Source organism: Camelus bactrianus, chromosome X (genome assembly GCF_048773025.1).
Source record: "Camelus bactrianus isolate YW-2024 breed Bactrian camel chromosome X, ASM4877302v1, whole genome shotgun sequence".
NCBI lineage: Eukaryota > Metazoa > Chordata > Mammalia > Artiodactyla > Camelidae > Camelus > Camelus bactrianus.
This window is the reverse complement of record NC_133575.1, coordinates 82,478,492-82,494,685: the sequence shown is the minus strand read 5'-3', so window position 1 is coordinate 82,494,685 and position 16,194 is coordinate 82,478,492. Positions and strand designations below refer to the sequence as shown.

Genomic DNA, 16,194 nt, shown 5'->3' with positions numbered 1-16,194 from the left:
TGTTGAAGTCCTACCCCCTAGTGTGATGATGTTTGGAGGTGGGTCCTTTGGGAGGTAATTAGGGTTGGATGGGGGTGGGACCTTCATGAATGGGATTAGTGCCCTTATACAAAGAGGCCAGAGAGTTCCCTAGAGAACATATGAGAACACAGCAAAAAGATGGCTGTCTATGAACAAGGAAGTGGGTTCTCACCAGATACCAAGTCTGCTGGTGCTTGATCGTGGACTTTACAGCCTCCAGTACTGTGAGAAATAATTTTCTGTTGTTTAATCTTATGGTATTTTGTTACAGCTGCCCAAGCTGACTAAGACATTTTTCTACTGGTCCTGCCTGGGTTCAACTGGGACAGCTGGGCTGGCTGGGCCTCTGTTCATAAGGCCTTTCATGGCATGGTAGGGGGTCTCAGAGCAGCATTCCAAGAGGCCGAGTCCCACTGCATGAGAGCTTATCAAACCTCTCCATCTTTTTGATGAAGTCCCATTGACCAAAGCAAGTTGCATGGCTGAGCCAGATGGGCCACATGGCCAAATCAGGGTGGGAGAAGAAGACATAAGGGTATGGATCCTGGGAGGGTATGATTCACTGGGAGCCAGTACTATAACGATCTACCATAGGAGCCACCATCAAAAGCTGGGTTTAAGAATAAGATGTCCGCTAAGATATCCAAGTGCAGATGTTGAGTAGATTGTGAGCTATGTGAGCCTGGAGTTCAAGACAGAGGTCCAGGCTGAGACAGAAATGTTGGAGTCATCAGCTGGTAGATTGTGTTAAAACCATGAGATTGGTTGAAGTCAACTAGGGAATCGAAGTATATAGAGAAGAGTTCTGCAGCCTGGTCCTCTCCATCATTTAGAGATCAAGGAGATGAGAAATCAGTAAAGGAGACTGAGAAGAAGCAGGCTATGAGGTAGAAGGAGGACTGAGAGAGCAGCATTCCAGAAGCCAAGTGAAGAATGTTTCAAGAAAGAAAGTGTAAATGCCATGATGAGGCCTGAGAATTGGCCATTGGATTGAGCAATGAAAAGGTGATCTGTGACCTTGATAGGGACTCTTGGTGGAGTGAGGGGTTGGGAGGTAGGAGCAGAAGCCTGATTAGAGCGGTTTAAGAGAAACTAGGAAGAGAGGAATTGTCGACTGGGAAGTACAGATGAGTGCTGTCCCATAAACCTACATTGGCCACATGTAATTTCAAATGTTCTAGTACTAAAACAATGTAAAAGAAAACAGGTGAGGATTTTCAATCATGTATCTTACATGTTATTTAACCCACTATATTCAAAATGTTATCATTCCAATATAAAATTATTACCAGGATATTTTATAACCTTTGAAATCCAGTGTGTATTTTATCCTAATTGTGCATCTCAATTCAAACTAGCCACATCTCAAGTGTTCAATAGCCACATATGACCAGTAGCTACCATATAAACAATTCTTTCAAGGAGTCCTTTGGTAAAGATGAGCTCAGGAATGAGGTGGTTGCAGTGGGGGAAGTGAGGTCAAGTATGCGTTTGTTTTTGAATGGGAGCTGTTAGAGGATGTTTATATGCTAATGGGAACAATCCAGTAGAGAAGCAGAAATTGTTGATGGAGGGGAAAGAGGAGACAGTTGCTGGAGTGATACTGAATAGATGAGAGGGGATGGGATTTGGATCTGAAAGGGAAGGGCTGCCTCTGCTGGGGTCCTGGGCAGCTCAGCCATGGTAACAGGGTGAAGGCCGAGCATGGTGGGCACTGCTGCAGAGAAGCAGTCAGATGTGATCAGGAGAGCTTCTGGAAGTTTTTGTCTGGTTCCTTTTTTTCTCAGTGAAATAGGAATCGAGGTCATCCATCTCAGAGTGAGGCTGGGATAGAAGTATTGAAGATCTGAGAAGAGAGGAGAAAATATTAAATTGTGGCCTGAAAGAGTGAAGGGACCTGGGAAATGCAGTATAGGATTGCCTCGCACCAGGAAAAACGCACCTGAGGTTTGCCATCATGAGTCTGAAGTGAGAACAGGCAGCACTGTTGTCCTCCCGCCACGTTCAGCTGTGTGGGTGCCAGCGAGGTGGGGGAGGGCGTTAGGAGTTGACCAGAGCAGGGGTTTTCCCAGATGAGTATGACAGTGGGAGGGGCCCTGAAATCAAAGGTGGATGCCAGGGACGATGAGAGTGATGGGCCATGGAGTTTAAGGAGGGAAGTGGGAGCTGTGAGGGACAGCAAAAAAGACGGTAGAACCGATGGATCACAGATTGTATTGGGGTCAAAAAAGTGCTGGGGTCAGGGTTAGAGGGGGTGAGCTGGAGAGAGAGAAGCTGGACTTCATGAGAGGCTGCAGGTACTCATAAGTAGATCTCAGGCAAGACCATGAGAATGAGTGGCCGAGGCGAGATGGGGACAAGATCACTGAGGAAAGGAGGCCAGGGAACTGAGAGTCCAGGGTGCTGGAGGCTTCACTGTAGACATATGTTGAAATTAGAGAGAGAGATGACAGGAGTGGTTTTGGAGAGGAGGGTACTGACCTAGGTACTCATAACCTCAAGGAATATTAAGGGCCGTGACCCATATGTCTGAAGAAAGTTGTAAAGGGAAAGTCTAGCGGGTGGGACAGTGTGGTGGTCGTAGGGTTTTAAGGAGAAAGGAAGGCCAGTGGTCTGGAAAGAGCAAAGCAAAGAAAGAAGTTACCTACTCTATCTGCACGGGCCAAAGGAGAAAAACCAGTGACTGGAGGGCTAGAGATGAAGGAGGCTCCCTGTGGGGAGACGTAGGTCGGGTAAGAGCAAAAGGATGGCGAGGACATTCACAGAAGTGACTGAAATATTGGGAATTTGGCTCATGATTTCTGTGACTTTCTAAATCCTGTTCCCTTTTCCTGGAATTCCCTTTCTTGCCTTGTGCACCTGGGAAGCTTTTCCTCATCTTTTACATCCAGCTCCTGCATCACTACTTTCCTGAAACTGCCATAGCCACGACGACCAGTGACTAGTGTGTTGCCAAACCCAGTGGAAGTGTTTGCGTCTATGGAGAAGTGTGTTCCCAGTGGAATTTTCTGTGATGATGGGATGTTCTGTCTCAGCACTGTCTAGTATGATAGCCACTAGACACATGTGGTTATCCAGCACTCGAAATGTGACTTGTGCTACTGAGGAGCCACATTTCTAATTGTATTTCATTTTAATTTCGTTTAAATGTAAATTGCCATGTGTGGCTCATGGCAGTCTTTCATCTTGCATTCAGTCCTGTCTGCTCGTGGGTCACCTCTCTCCTGGCAACTGCTGTTTTCCAGGACCTGTCACTGGTCATTTAATCTCATTCTGTGGGCCCTTCCTTGTCGATCTTATCCAGACCCCAAGCTCTGTTTCTGGGACATCTCTCTCTCCTGAACGCTAGACCTGAACATCCCCAGCAGATCGGAGAAGTCCGCCCAGGCATTCAGTGTCAGCGTGCCCCTAACTTGAAGTCCTCTCTCCCTTGACTCAACTCGTCTCAGTTACTGAAGTCGTAGACCTGGCTGGGAGTCCCCCTTGATGCCTGCTTCATGTCAGATGAATTGCCAAGTCATCGATCTCTGCAGCAGCATCTGAATTGGTCTTCAGCCTTGTCCTTCTCCCATCCACCATCCACACCACCACCAAAGCAGCCCAGCTAGCTGAAACATATATCCGACCTTGCACTCTCCTGTTTCAAACCTCTCAAAGGCTTCTCGCTCTGTATCAGCTAAAGGCCGAGTTCCAGGCACGGCAGACAAGGCTCTTCATGACCTGACCCCACCTGCCTGTCTCTCTGGCTTCCTCTCTTGACACATGTCCCCTCCCACTTGATGCTCCAGTAGCACAGACCTGCTTGGGATTACATGCAAATGGCATGCTGTTTCATGCCTCCACACCTCTTCTTAGACTGTACTGCCCAGCACATCCTTTCCTACCTTTAAGCTCCTTCCCCATCTCCTCCCTTTTCATCAAACCTCATCCCAGGTGTCATCTTCTCCAGCTTCCCTTCCTTGGCATCCCCATGACTTAGCGTGCTTCCCTTATTCCATCATCTCATTGCTCACGTGTCAGCTACAGGGGACTTCTGAAGGGCAGGGTCCGTCTTTGCCTCCATATCCCCACTTCCTAGCATGGAATCTGGCACCCAGTGTGCACCTCGTCAGTGTGGACTGAATGGATCACATGCAGAAGTGAATGAGTTGAAGGGAGTGGGAAAAAGATTAGAGAATAAGATGCCACCCTGCTCAGTCTCAGCTCCTTGGTGTAAGTCCTACCTGGGTGGGATTAGAGGATGCAAGAAAGGGCCCTTGGGAGAGGCCCCTGGGGATAGGTCTTGGCTGCTGGTGGTGCAATTGACTTCTCTCCCAGCTTTGTGAGCTTCCTTGTGGCAAAAATTGATTTCAGAAAAAGCTATTATCTCGGTTTCCCCCTACCTTTAGAGCTGAAAAGCTTCTATCCTCCTGAGATAGAAGATACTGGCAGAAAATGTCACATTTATTTTTTTCTTAAAGTAAAAAAAAAAAAAAAAAAGTTTTATGTGTTTAATTTTTCTGAAAGTGCTTAAGTTTCTATTTTCCTTTAAAAGAAAACTGGTTTTTCACTGAGATTATCCCAAGGGCCACATCCAGGTATATAAAAAAAAAGAGTGATGTGCACTTGCATACAATTTGCATACATCTAGGTAGACTGGTTCATCTATCCACATGGTGCTTTCTTTTTTTTTTACCCCCCCCTTATTTTTCAGAGAAATTGAATATTTGATCACCTTTCCAATGAAAAGTACCAAGAGCAGTGAAAAGGCAGAGGAAATCACAGTGATAGTTCCCCTTCGAAGAAAAAAAATCACCTCTTTACAAGATTCCCCGTCTTCTTGCAGGCTTTTGTGAGATTTGGGGTGGCTGTGGTTGCCATGATAAAAATAGCCGCCATCTGTGTGCCAGGCTAGCTGCTGTATTTACTTTTTTATATCTCTTCTTTCACTCGGCAGCCCCAAGAGATACGTTGCTCCCTCCAGTCTACCTGCAGGAAAACAGGCTTAGAGGGTCAGCACAGCGCTTTGGCCCAGGTCACCCCTGTAGGCAGTGGCAGAGGCAGGATTCAAACCCAAGGCTATCAAAGACCCCAAGCCCTTTGTTTTAAACCACTAAGCTATCTTCGACGGACCGTTTGGTGTTCTGTCACTTACACTTGCCATTGTGCACAAGGGACTTTGCACACAGGTATGTAGCTGGTCTGGCTGTGATTTGAATGGCAGCAGACTATTGCATAATATTGAGGTACCTGAGTTTACTTGTCTCCCCAGTTGGTTTGTTTCCAGTGTTCCAATGTTACAGGTGGTGCAGGTGTGAGTATCTTTGTGCAAATAAGGGCTGTTTGTTGTATGTTTGAGGCATTCGCAGGTAGTCCTCAAAGGAGCATTGTTGAGCCAAAGATTTAGAGTCTTACAGATGCTCCAGAAAGTCTGTGCCACTTGTTTCCCAGGCAGCGTTAATCATTTGAGTACCTGCTGCGTGCCAGGGGCTGGAGGTGAGGAGGTGATTCAGAAATGGCCCCTCCCTCAGAGAACTGATAGTCTTATGTGAGACAGATGATGCAACACAGAATGAATGGAACTGAAGCTGGGGTTTGGACTCCAGGCAGTGAGAGTGCTGAGAAACTTGACCCCTGGCAGTGTCCAAGCCAGTGTCTGAGCATTCCTTTCCCCCATATCACAGTGTGGGAAAGGGTCAGGGGCTTTAGAGCAAGGCAGGGTTGCTGAAGCCCAGCTGAACACACTTCCCCTCCCGTCCTTTCCCTGCAGGCACCACCAGGCCCTGTCACTGCTGCCCAGCTGCTACCGCGGGGAGCCAAGCAGAGGCTGGAGGGATGGGACACCTGGGGAAACCAGCTCAGGGCTCTAAGTACATGTTGGTCCTCCAGGTTCCCTCTTCCCCCATAATGTCCCTTGCAGCCAGGGTGACAACATGGTGCGCAGTTCCCCCTCATTCAGCAGACAGGAAAGTGCACAGTGTCAGTGCCTGCCCAGCGCTGTCTAGATGCTAGGAAAACAGATGAATCCCGCTCGGTCCTCTACCCCAAGACGCTCATCTAGACAGGTGGACAGACAAGGAAAGAGATGGTACAACTTGGTGTGATGGAGGTCCGGACAAGTGGCAATGAGGACGTTGATCAGTGAGTCCCTTGTCAACGTCCGAGAGCCCGGGGCTCTGCTGTTGGGACTTCAGCTTCAGTGCTGCCCATCTCCCAGCCTCAGTTTGTCCATCTACAAAATGGAGGGATGAGTCCAGTACCCACCAAGGGCCTTCTAACCCTGATGTACTGTGAGCCTGCCTCTTGTTCCATAGCAAGCCTGGCCTCTCCCCAAGAAGAGCCGGCGGGCTTCAGTCACCCCATCTCTCTCCTCTCCTCCCCTCTGCACTCGCCCCGCCGTGTTCTGCTCACTCGGTCTCCATGTGCTCCTGTGGCTTCGGGTCCTGTTCTGCGCTATGACACCTACATCTGGATGTTCAGCCCCATCCTTTTCACTGACTTTGTGATTTATGTACTAATGAAAATAATCAGCATGTGTTAAGTCCCAGGTGTGACATTACAATCATGACTTGAATGATCTTATCTACTTGGCAACCTTGTGAAGTAGGCAGCGGTACCCCATTTTGTAGATGAGTGACACTGAGTTCAGGAGATAACTAAGGCTTGCCCAAGGCCCTGAAGTCGATAAGTGACAAGAGCCAGGATTTACAAACCTGTGTCTGCCTGGCTCAGTGCCCACACTGTCACCTGTCATGCTGTATTTCCCAGAGTGTATCCGGCCACCTAAGAGACACTTCCATTTGGGTAATTCACAGACACATTGATTTCAACATGTCTAAAATCGACCTCATTTCTCTACCTTCTGTCCCAAATCTGCTTTTTCCTCTCTTCTCCATTGCAATAAATGGCACCATCAACCCAGTGATGGCCCAGCTGGAACCCTGGGGGGTCTTCCTGGATCTTTCCTTATCCTCCCTTCCCAACATTCACATCCTGGTCATTTTTCCATCCACTCTCCTCCAGCCCCACTGCTCTGATCTTCAAAGCCACTTATCCTCTCCCCCTTCTTCCTGCAGGGTCTGCCCGCCTCCGCGCCTGGACGCTGTCTGCCCCAGCCCCTCCCCCGCCCACATCCGATCCTATCGCTCCTGCTTCAGACCTTCTGCTGCTTTGTGCGGCTCTGCAGCAGAGCTCAAAGCTGGCCACCCATGGACTGAAATCCTTCCAAGAAGACATGTTTTGTTTGATCCATTGAGCATTTTTAAAACATTTTGAACTATTTGCCAACATTTAAAAATCAGGAAATTCCATATGAAAGTTCCTACTTCTGGCTTCTCTTGCAAAAGTGAAAACACTGGCAATGCTGGGCCCACGTCCCCATCGGGCAGTGATGGGGTGAAGCGGAGTGGTAGCTGCCCTCTTAAGAAGGGGCTTGGGCTTTCCAGTTGGCCAGTCTCCTGCATCCCTTATGCCTCATAGTCCTTGGTCCCTCTCCTGCTCCCAGTTACCTGCCTGAGACTTGAGGCGTTCAGGGTCATGACCCCACAGCGCGAGATGAAGCCCAAAGCCCTCAGTGTGGCTCCAGAGGCCCTACGTGGCCTAGCTTGGAGTGGACCAGTGCTACCAACCTCTGAGTCTTACTCCTGCTCACTACCTCGTCACCCTGTCCCCTGTACTCCCGACTCTTTCCCATAGTTCTCTGAATTGCCTTGCTCCCACGGCTGTCTGCCTTGGTGTAGGTTGCTGCTCTGGAATGCTTAGGTCCCTCTTTTAGTGGCGTTTGTCCTTCACTCTGCTCTGTGCCCCCTCCACCAAGAAGCGGTCCTTATCCCCACCCCACCCCCTTCCCCAAGCTGAGTTCTGTCCTCCCAAATTTATGTGGTGCAGACCTCGGTCATTGTGACCATCATACGGGGTTCTCATTGTTGCCTGACTTGTCTGCCTTCCCCACCAGTTGTGGTTCTGAGGCTACAGGGAGCCTGTCTTCTTTATGTCCCTGTCCCTAAAGCATGGCCCAGGGCTCAGAATATAATAGGTACCTAGGAGTAACTGGTGAATGAATGGATGAACTGGCAAAAGACTGACTTGGGAAAATCCTACTCCAAGATGTTATGTTGCCACCTGCTTGTCTGGGGTGGAGGTTCCTTTCGTTCTGGAGCACCCCCATTATAGGACACAATCTCCCACAGCATCCTGTCTCTGCAAGGTCTAGAATACATCCAGGCCTCCTGGGATGGTATTTCTGAGTGATAATCAAGGGAAAATATGTCATTCTTGTTCCAGGGGGAGAGAGTTGTCTCACGGTTGGGAAGTGGCACAACAATTGAATATAGCACATTCTTTAGTTGTTTAAATATTAATAATGATGTGGTAATGACAGTACCTGGCACACAGTGAACACTTTGTACCAGATCGCGTACTAAGAGCTCTCAGTATATTCTTTCCTTTACTCCTCACAACAACTCTAAGAAGTAGCCCCATTTTACAGACAAGTAAACTGAGGTTCAGGGAGTTGAAACAACTTTTCCAGGGTCACACAGCCAGTAAGTGGTAGAATCCAGGTGTGAAACCAAATCTGTCTGACATCAGAGTTAACGTTCTCAGCCCCCACGCCATGCTTCCTCAGTGACCTTTCTCTTTGGAAACATGAGGAAATGTAAGTGTGGAAACGAAGGATACACAGTTATGCCTACAGTAAGATTCCAGTTAGCAATCAAAGGGAGAAAGGAGAGAAACTCCTAAGGCCTAGGGAAAGCAGCCAAGGAGAGACACCCACGTATTAGCAGTGGTCACATTCAGCTAGTAGAGTGCTGGTGGGGGTGTTCGTCTTGTTTTCCATCTCATTTCTACTTTTTAACATTTTCTAGATTTCCTTTAGTAGGCATGTACAGTCGTGTCCCGCAGTATCTGACCCCTCAGGTCAGACCTGTTCCAGGACCCTTGCAGATACCAAAATCCACAGATGCTCTAGTGCCGTATAGTCGGCCATTCAATCCATGGGTTTTGCATCCGCAGATTCAACCAACCAAGCACCAGTGTGGTTGGTTGAATCTGGGCACGTGAGACCCACTGATGCAGGGGGCCAACTGTGTTACATTTACAATAACAGTGTAAAAACATCCTGTCTTTGTAATGGCCCCAGCATTACATGGCAGAGCAGAGGCTGGGAAGGGGTATAGGAGTACCCAGCTAATCAGCACGACTGTCTCTTTGAGCCACCGTGGCGGGGCAGCAGAAGCGGGTGATTAGCAGGCGGCACCTGTGGCCTCAGCACCTGCACCCTCGCGGGGCAAGGGAGAAGTGGGTCACCAACCCTGCTGTCTCATCGTCTCCCTTTTTCCTCCAGGTGCTTATACCCCGGAGCCCCTCAGCAGTTTCCGGTGGGCCCTTCTTTCAACTGGCCTCATGTTCTTTTATCACTTCAGCATCTTGCAGATCCTGGGCCTGGTAAGTTTGGTTCTATCCCCTTCTATCCCCTCTGTTTGGAGTTCTTCATAAATCTTGATAATCCTGGTTGGCGCTGGTGTATCGTTTTGTTTTGAAAATACAAGATGCCAAAGGCCAGGCTGTCGGATTGTTGTGTCTGGGTTGCTGATTTACGATCCACAGCCTTGGCCTCTCCAGAGAGTTTTCTGAATCCTCCAGTAATGACTGTTTCTTTCATCCCTGGGGAGGCAAGGAGGCCCTTCCCTCGTGGCCACTTGGATCGGAAATAGTGAGCTGCCTGGGAAAGCAGTTTGCTGTGGACCCCACGGGGAGGCAGGATCCTAACCCTGGCCCTGGGCCTGGGGGGAGGCTTCTGACCTTGGGTCCTTTCTGGGTCTACTGCCAGGCCCTGAGTTGTGTGGCTGATGTAAGTGTGGTGTCGGGGACCCCATGACATTCTGGGAAGTTCATAACTGCCTGGAGTGTGGTTGATGGCTGGACTCAGTAGTCGAGTTATCCAGAGCCCGAGATTGCTGAGTGCATGGGTGTGTCTCTTGGTGGCAAAGGGAGTAGCAGGAGCTGTTCGGGAGACCCAGGTTCAAGTCCTGGCTTTGCCACTGATCTGGGTGAGTCACCTCATCCTTGAGGACAGAGAGCTCTCTGCCCCGCTGTGACACGGTAGAAAACCCCCCGCCTCCCTGAGAGGTGGTGAGGACTTGTCTTTAGTGTGAACGGGCTTGAAGGGATTTGGAAGGTGGGACCGTGGCCGTCCTCGGGCGGGAGTGGCACGTCTGGGTTGGTGTGCGAGCGGCATTCCTGGAGCACTAGCCGTGTGGAGCCTCACTGGACCTGGCCGGACTCGGGCGTGTAACTGATGTCAGCAGCGCCTTTGGAGAAGTAGTCGTTTTCTCTTCCCTGACCTGGCATGTTGCTCTGCTCAGACTGGCCTGGGAGGGAGTTGGAGCTCCTGGTCAACAGCGTGAATGCTTCCTGTGCTCTAGGGAGGAAGCAGTATGACCTTCAAGCCCTCACCATCACTCCTGCTCTCCATAGGGACTCCTTGATCTCAGAGGAGTCAGTGTCCTCATGTCACCATACATGCCATCCTCAGTCTCACCTCTGGGCCTGGCTCAGGCTGCGCCTCCTACAAAGAAGGCTCTGTTCGCTCCATTCCTTTTCATGACCCCCATCCATCCTTCATAAGTCCATTCAGGTGTCACTTCCCTTGTGAAATCTTCTCTGAGGACTCAGTCCCTATTCCGTACATGCCTCGGATCTCACGGTGGGGAAGACCTGGTGAGCACCGTCTGCTTTGAGGTCAGATGTGGTAGACCGATCACTCCATCCTGACTGTTCACTAGTTACACAGAGGCAGGGACCTTGCTGCTGACTGCTCTTTTATCCCATAATACCTCTCAGGGGACTAGGCACATAGTAAATGCTTAGGGACGGCAGCAGGCTCTGGGCCCAACCAGAAGGCAAGGCTGAGCAGAACGAAGCAGCTTTTCAGCTGGATGGCCTTCCCCATCACCTGAAAGGGCTCTAGCCTTGACCCACTCAGAAAACCTAGGGGGAGGAAACCCCCAACTATGAACAGGTGGGGATTTGTCAATCCCTCCTTGTCTAGTCCCCACTAGGTAGACACGGCTGAACTGGCAGAAGCCAGAGGAAGCCTAAGGATGGTGAACGCTCACTCTACCTCCCTTGTCCCTGCAGGTCACCGAAGTGAATTTGAACAACATGCTGTGTCCGGCCATCTCAGACCCATTCTACGGCCCCTGGTATCGCATCTGGGCCTCGGGACACCAGACTCTCATGACCATGACCCACGGGAAGCTGGTCATCCTGTTCTCATACATGGCTGGGCCTTTGTGTAAATATGTGCTGGATTTGCTCCGGCTTCCAGCCAAGAAAATAGACTGAAGGTGCTTGTGTATTTTTGTTTTGTTTTGTTTTGGGGTTTCTTCTTTCTTTTTTTTTCTTTATCCCTGAGGAAACAAGTCCTGATTTGACTTGGAGGACACTCAGTTCTTGATGAAATCATGGGAGAGGGCAGTAGGGTATTTGGTGTATTTCTTTTTCCCTCCTCTCTGTCCCTTTCTTCCACTACCTTTCCTTCCCCAGCTCTTCCCCCAGGACAGCTTCCGGCACCTGGGGTGTCAGGCTGAGGGCTGGACGTATCCTCCTCCCCTTTGGCTCTCTCCCTGCTCCTAGTGGCCTTACATGGGTAGTCAGTGGCTTTCACTCTGCTTGTTGGTGCTTTACCAGCAGCCGGTTGAGGAGAAAGGGAACACAAGCAGTAGTCTTTTGGGCATCGAAGTGATGAGATGGTGTGTGTTTCGTTTCTCCACTGCCAGGGACCTCTGCTGGGGTCCCCTTTTGTCTCCAGCACAGCCCCCACCCTAAGGGGACTGAGGCCTTGTTTCTATACCAGCGGCAAGCCGAGAGCCAAGGGATTTCCCAGCTTGTGGCCAAAGTAGAACTGGCCAGATTCTTCCCACTGGTGTCCCATGACTCAAAGCAAGTAACCAACCAGCCACTCCATCCAGGATACTGCCAGTGCTGGGAGGTGGGGGCGCTACCCAGCCCAGGGGCTAGATTCCACCCAGGAGGATGGAGAGTTGTCGAGATGGTGAATCCGAAAGTGAACCAGGTTGAAATGTCCACAGCCAACACTAAGCAGGACTTTTGGTAAATTCTGCTTGTGAGAGCTGAGAACTGACCCATATCCTGATCAGAAGTGAGCGTAGAAATTAATCAACAGAAGTGGTAACTTGAGAAAACTGTGATTTGAATTATATGCTTGCTTTTAGTTTAATGTTGATAATAGATGCCATTTTAATTTTGAGTGCCCCTTGAAGTTTCTCTCTTTCTTACTCTTTTTTTAAAGGCAGCTTCAGGGAAGGATGAGCTAGACTTGGGTTTTTTTTTTTCTTTTTGGTTTTTTGTTTGTTTGTTTGTTTTTGGCTTTTGGGATTTTGTTTATCTGTTTATTCATTTGTTTTTGGATATTTGAGTTTGGAGAATCCTTGCATTAGGTCCTTCTGGAGGGACTCCTGTCGATCCATTTCATCCCATTTTACAGGATCAGCATCTTGGGTTTGGGATGATACTGATCCGGCTGTGTTGTTTCCCTAGGGCCAGATGTCATCTCTGCTGCCAGACTCAGCACTGTGTTGTTTAGCGTGGGGGTCATCACAGGCTCCCACCTTGCCCACCCCCAAAGCCTATGTCTAGGTTGAAAGAGAGGTACCAAGGAATCAGGTCCCCACAGGTGGAGGTTGAAGTGTTCTAAAAGGAAGACCTTTTGTTGCAAGACAGCCTGAATCATCCATGAACCTCAAGAAGGAAGGCAGTGGCTGGGCATTTGGTGACTCCTTGTTGGCTCTTACTTAGATTTTTTAAGAACAGAAGAAATAGTTCTGTGACCTCCTCTGATGGGCCTCCCTCCCCTCTCCCACTCTAGACACCCCAGTTGTCCGGGGCCCATTCAGTATTTCAGGTGTTTCTGTACCAGACCTAGAGTGAGTTTCACTGGCTCAGTGGTCATGATTTTGACATGTGGACCTACAGGAGGCAGCAGAATGGAGGAGTCTTTCCTAGCAAGGGCGAGGCCCAGGAAAGCAACCATGGCAGGGCCATCAATCAATTCCCAGGGTGTGAGGTTGCAGGAGGGGGAACCTGGAGTGCTTTGGCTCCCTGTGAGCTTCTCGTGACGCATAATACACTGTATTTTCTGCCATCTTTGAGGATCTGGCCGAGTTTTTCTTAGTGCCTCTCATCCCAGGGTCGCTTGCTTGAAGAGGCACCTCTGGCGTGGCTGGGTTCGCCCTGCCCACTGGCTGCATGTAGGCGTGGCTTAAGAGGAAATGCACAAGGCCTCAGCGCCCCTTGGCCTCTTGACCAAAAGATAGGTTGGAAGGAGATCACTGGAGGAACTCCTGGGGTCTGTACCCAGCCAGGATGCAGAGTTTCTGCCTCAGCTGGGGCCAGCAGCCTGGGAGGGACACCTCCGCTGCGAAGGGCTCTCTCTTACCTCCTCTCCTGGCCTGGTGCAGGATACCAATCAACCCGAGCTCTCCTTGCACTGGCATGCCTCTAAAAGCTTGCCTTTGCCCTGGCTGCAGCCCTGTACCCCATGCTGGCAGGCACTTTGCTGCTGCTTGGAAGAAAGGGAGAAAATGGAAGCCACATGCCTGGCTTGGCCAGGCCAGAGACAGATGCACCTGTCTGGGGCAAAGGGAGGTGCAGGGCTTCTGGGCCCCATGTTGGCTCAGCAACGTATAGAGGGGGGGCCCCGTCCCTAGGCTCCCCCGGGAGTCAGGCCGTTATTGAGGTGTTGGGGAGCAGCAAGCATCTGCACTGGTCTGTACCTGACTCTTGGGCCGAGCCCATGTAGAGAGGTAACCTGGCCAGACCCACGGCAGCCTGTCTTGCAGGAAGGCCCCTGCAGCAGTGGGCCTGGGCTTACCAGCGCCTCCCTGGAGCTTTCCTGCTGGTGCCAAGGAGGTTCCCCAGCCAGCCTGGCCAAGTTCCCATATGCCGTTTGCCAGCGTGTGGGAACTCTGTGTGTGTCTGAGCATCTGTAGAAGTGGACAGTTTCTTTTAAAACAGCCGTAGAAAGGGAAAAGTGTATTCCCTCCAGCTCCCAGGTCATGCTGGCTAAGGATCTGGGCCGGTGAGAAGAGTCTGTTCAGCTGGCCAACTTGTGGCCTCAGGTCAGAATTACCTGCTTGCAGCCCCTCATCTACCCTAGGTATTGGGTTCTGTACACCAAAGATGATCTGACCCATTTTCTTCTTGGAGGCCCAATGACATGTTCCTCTGTTGGTCTGCGAGGAAGCCACAGGCTCAGTCTCCCTAAGTCAACCTTCTCTCTTTCTCCTGGGACTTCTCAGCATTCACAGAAGCTGCTGGCAGGGGAGTCAGGATGTGTGGGGCGGTTGGGGCACTCACCTATCCGGTAGCTCAAGTCTTTCTCTCAGATCATCCCTTTGGCCGCAGCCTCCATCAGGGGTCTTGCTGGTTTTGCTCATTGCGAGTTCAGTGTTGTGTGGAGTGGGCACAGCTGCCCACAGGTCGCAGGTTGTCAGTCCGTCTCCACACATGCTGGTGTTGGGGCCAGGCTGGCGGAAGACCCTTCCTCCCCGCCCTCTCCTTCCCTTGGCCAAAAACACTTCCTTGGGTTTGTAGCCTTTGATCCCGATCCTGAGTCATCTGAAGGGGAGATGGGAGAGGAGATGGGGAGGTGGGTGAGCAGAGAATAGCTGGTGTGGCATTGCAGGACAAGACGCCATGGCTGGTTTTAGTAAATTGGGAGCCTGTATAAGGGAGGTGTCCCACAGGCCTTCGCACACTCCTTGGCAGGGCCCCAGAGGACTGGGAAGGAGCTTCCTCACTGCACACCTTGCCCCGCCCTCTGGGAGCCAGGTAGGGTCCGTGAGAGGGAGCCAGCCTTCCCTCTTCTGTATATACAGTGAGCCACTTGTGCTCAGGAAAACCTAGTCGCTTGCTGTTGCTCTTGTGACACTTTTGTACACTGGTTTGCTACTCGTGGCACAAAACAAACAAAACAGAAAAGTCATTTCAAGCCAAGCTGTTGTTTTGGAAACCTGCTTTCTTTCGGTGTCTGTTTTGTATTCTACTTGAAAGAATTCTTCATTCATGTTGGTGTTACTGTGGTAGACAGAATAAGATAGCCTGATTTGTAATTCTTTCTGCCAGGAAATTGGTAGTTCCTCCTTCGCGCCCCTTGCCCCAGTCCTTGCTCGTTCCCAAGGTGGGCTTGGTGTGTCCTGGGAAGACCCTCCCTGTCACCCGCCCCGACAGCAACTCCCTTTAGAACCAGTCTTTGTAATCCCCCTCAGCAGCTGCAGGATGAGTATTTTTGCCAAGCTGGTTCCTGGGTGCTCTGCGCCCCCACCAGTTTGTTCACCTCTTGGGGCGTTTTGTAATGTTTTCTCTGTTTCGTAAAACCTTACGATTGTACTGAAATGGTTTCTGCAGTCCCCTTTGGAAATAAAAGGTCTTTAATTTGTGCACTTAGCATTCTGAATTTTGGTCATAGGTGTTTCTGTTGTTAAGATTCCTGAATGAAAAGGAACCCTCACCATGGGACTTACTGTTAAATGTTTTCCTTCATTTACTGTTATTAAAAGATTTATGAGAACCCAGGAGTCTCGGCCTTGCTTCCCAGAACCCTCTCAGAAGGGCTTCTGCTCTGAAAAGTAGACAAGAGGGGCTGTTGGTCGCCCGGGCCGTGGAGGACCACCACGGGGCAGCTGGCACACTCAGCACACCTCTGCCCTAGGAGTCACATGGCTGGACCGGTGGCTTTGAATTCCACCAGGGCTGCCGGGGACCTGGCAGGCCTTGTGCTCTTAGCAGGTCTTGTCTGCTGGGGACATCTGCTGGGCTCGTGGGGCCCCACCTGCGCTGGGCCAGGCCAGAGGACTGAGCTAGAGAAGGCACCTCTGAAACTAGACGAGATCAGGCCTGCTTACCCAAGTTTCCTGAGGGCCAGCTTGGTTCAGCACAGGCTGGTGGACGGCACAGGTCAGACTATCTCGTGGGGCAGTAACCTTGCCCTGGGGGAATAGTCGGACCTGCCTGTCCAGGGCTCCTCGCCAGGCAGCCCACCTTTACACCAGGCAGAAGCCCTGCTTGATCTCTGCTGGTGTGGCTGCATCTAGAAGGGACACAGCTAGCCATAGTGGCCCCAGTGCCGGTGGAGCTCCTCACTGGCCGGCAGTTGGGCACTCAAGCCGT

The 16,194-nt window shown here is 50.6% G+C and overlaps 1 protein-coding gene across 13 annotated transcripts in view; it reads left to right on the top strand.

Annotated features, from left to right (window-relative positions):
• TMEM164 (transmembrane protein 164) overlaps nt 1-15,595 on the top strand; it is a 150,039-nt gene extending 134,444 nt beyond the window's left edge. For 12 of the 13 annotated variants that reach the window (XM_010963666.3, XM_074359389.1, XM_074359390.1 and 9 more), the window contains 2 exons: nt 9,347-9,447; nt 11,143-15,595. In XM_010963666.3, the coding sequence (XP_010961968.1) occupies nt 9,347-9,447; nt 11,143-11,349 (308 nt within the window). In that variant the 3' untranslated portion in view covers nt 11,350-15,595. The other variant, XM_074359386.1, reaches the window with a different exon arrangement.
• The last annotated feature ends 599 nt before the right edge of the window (nt 15,596-16,194 follow it).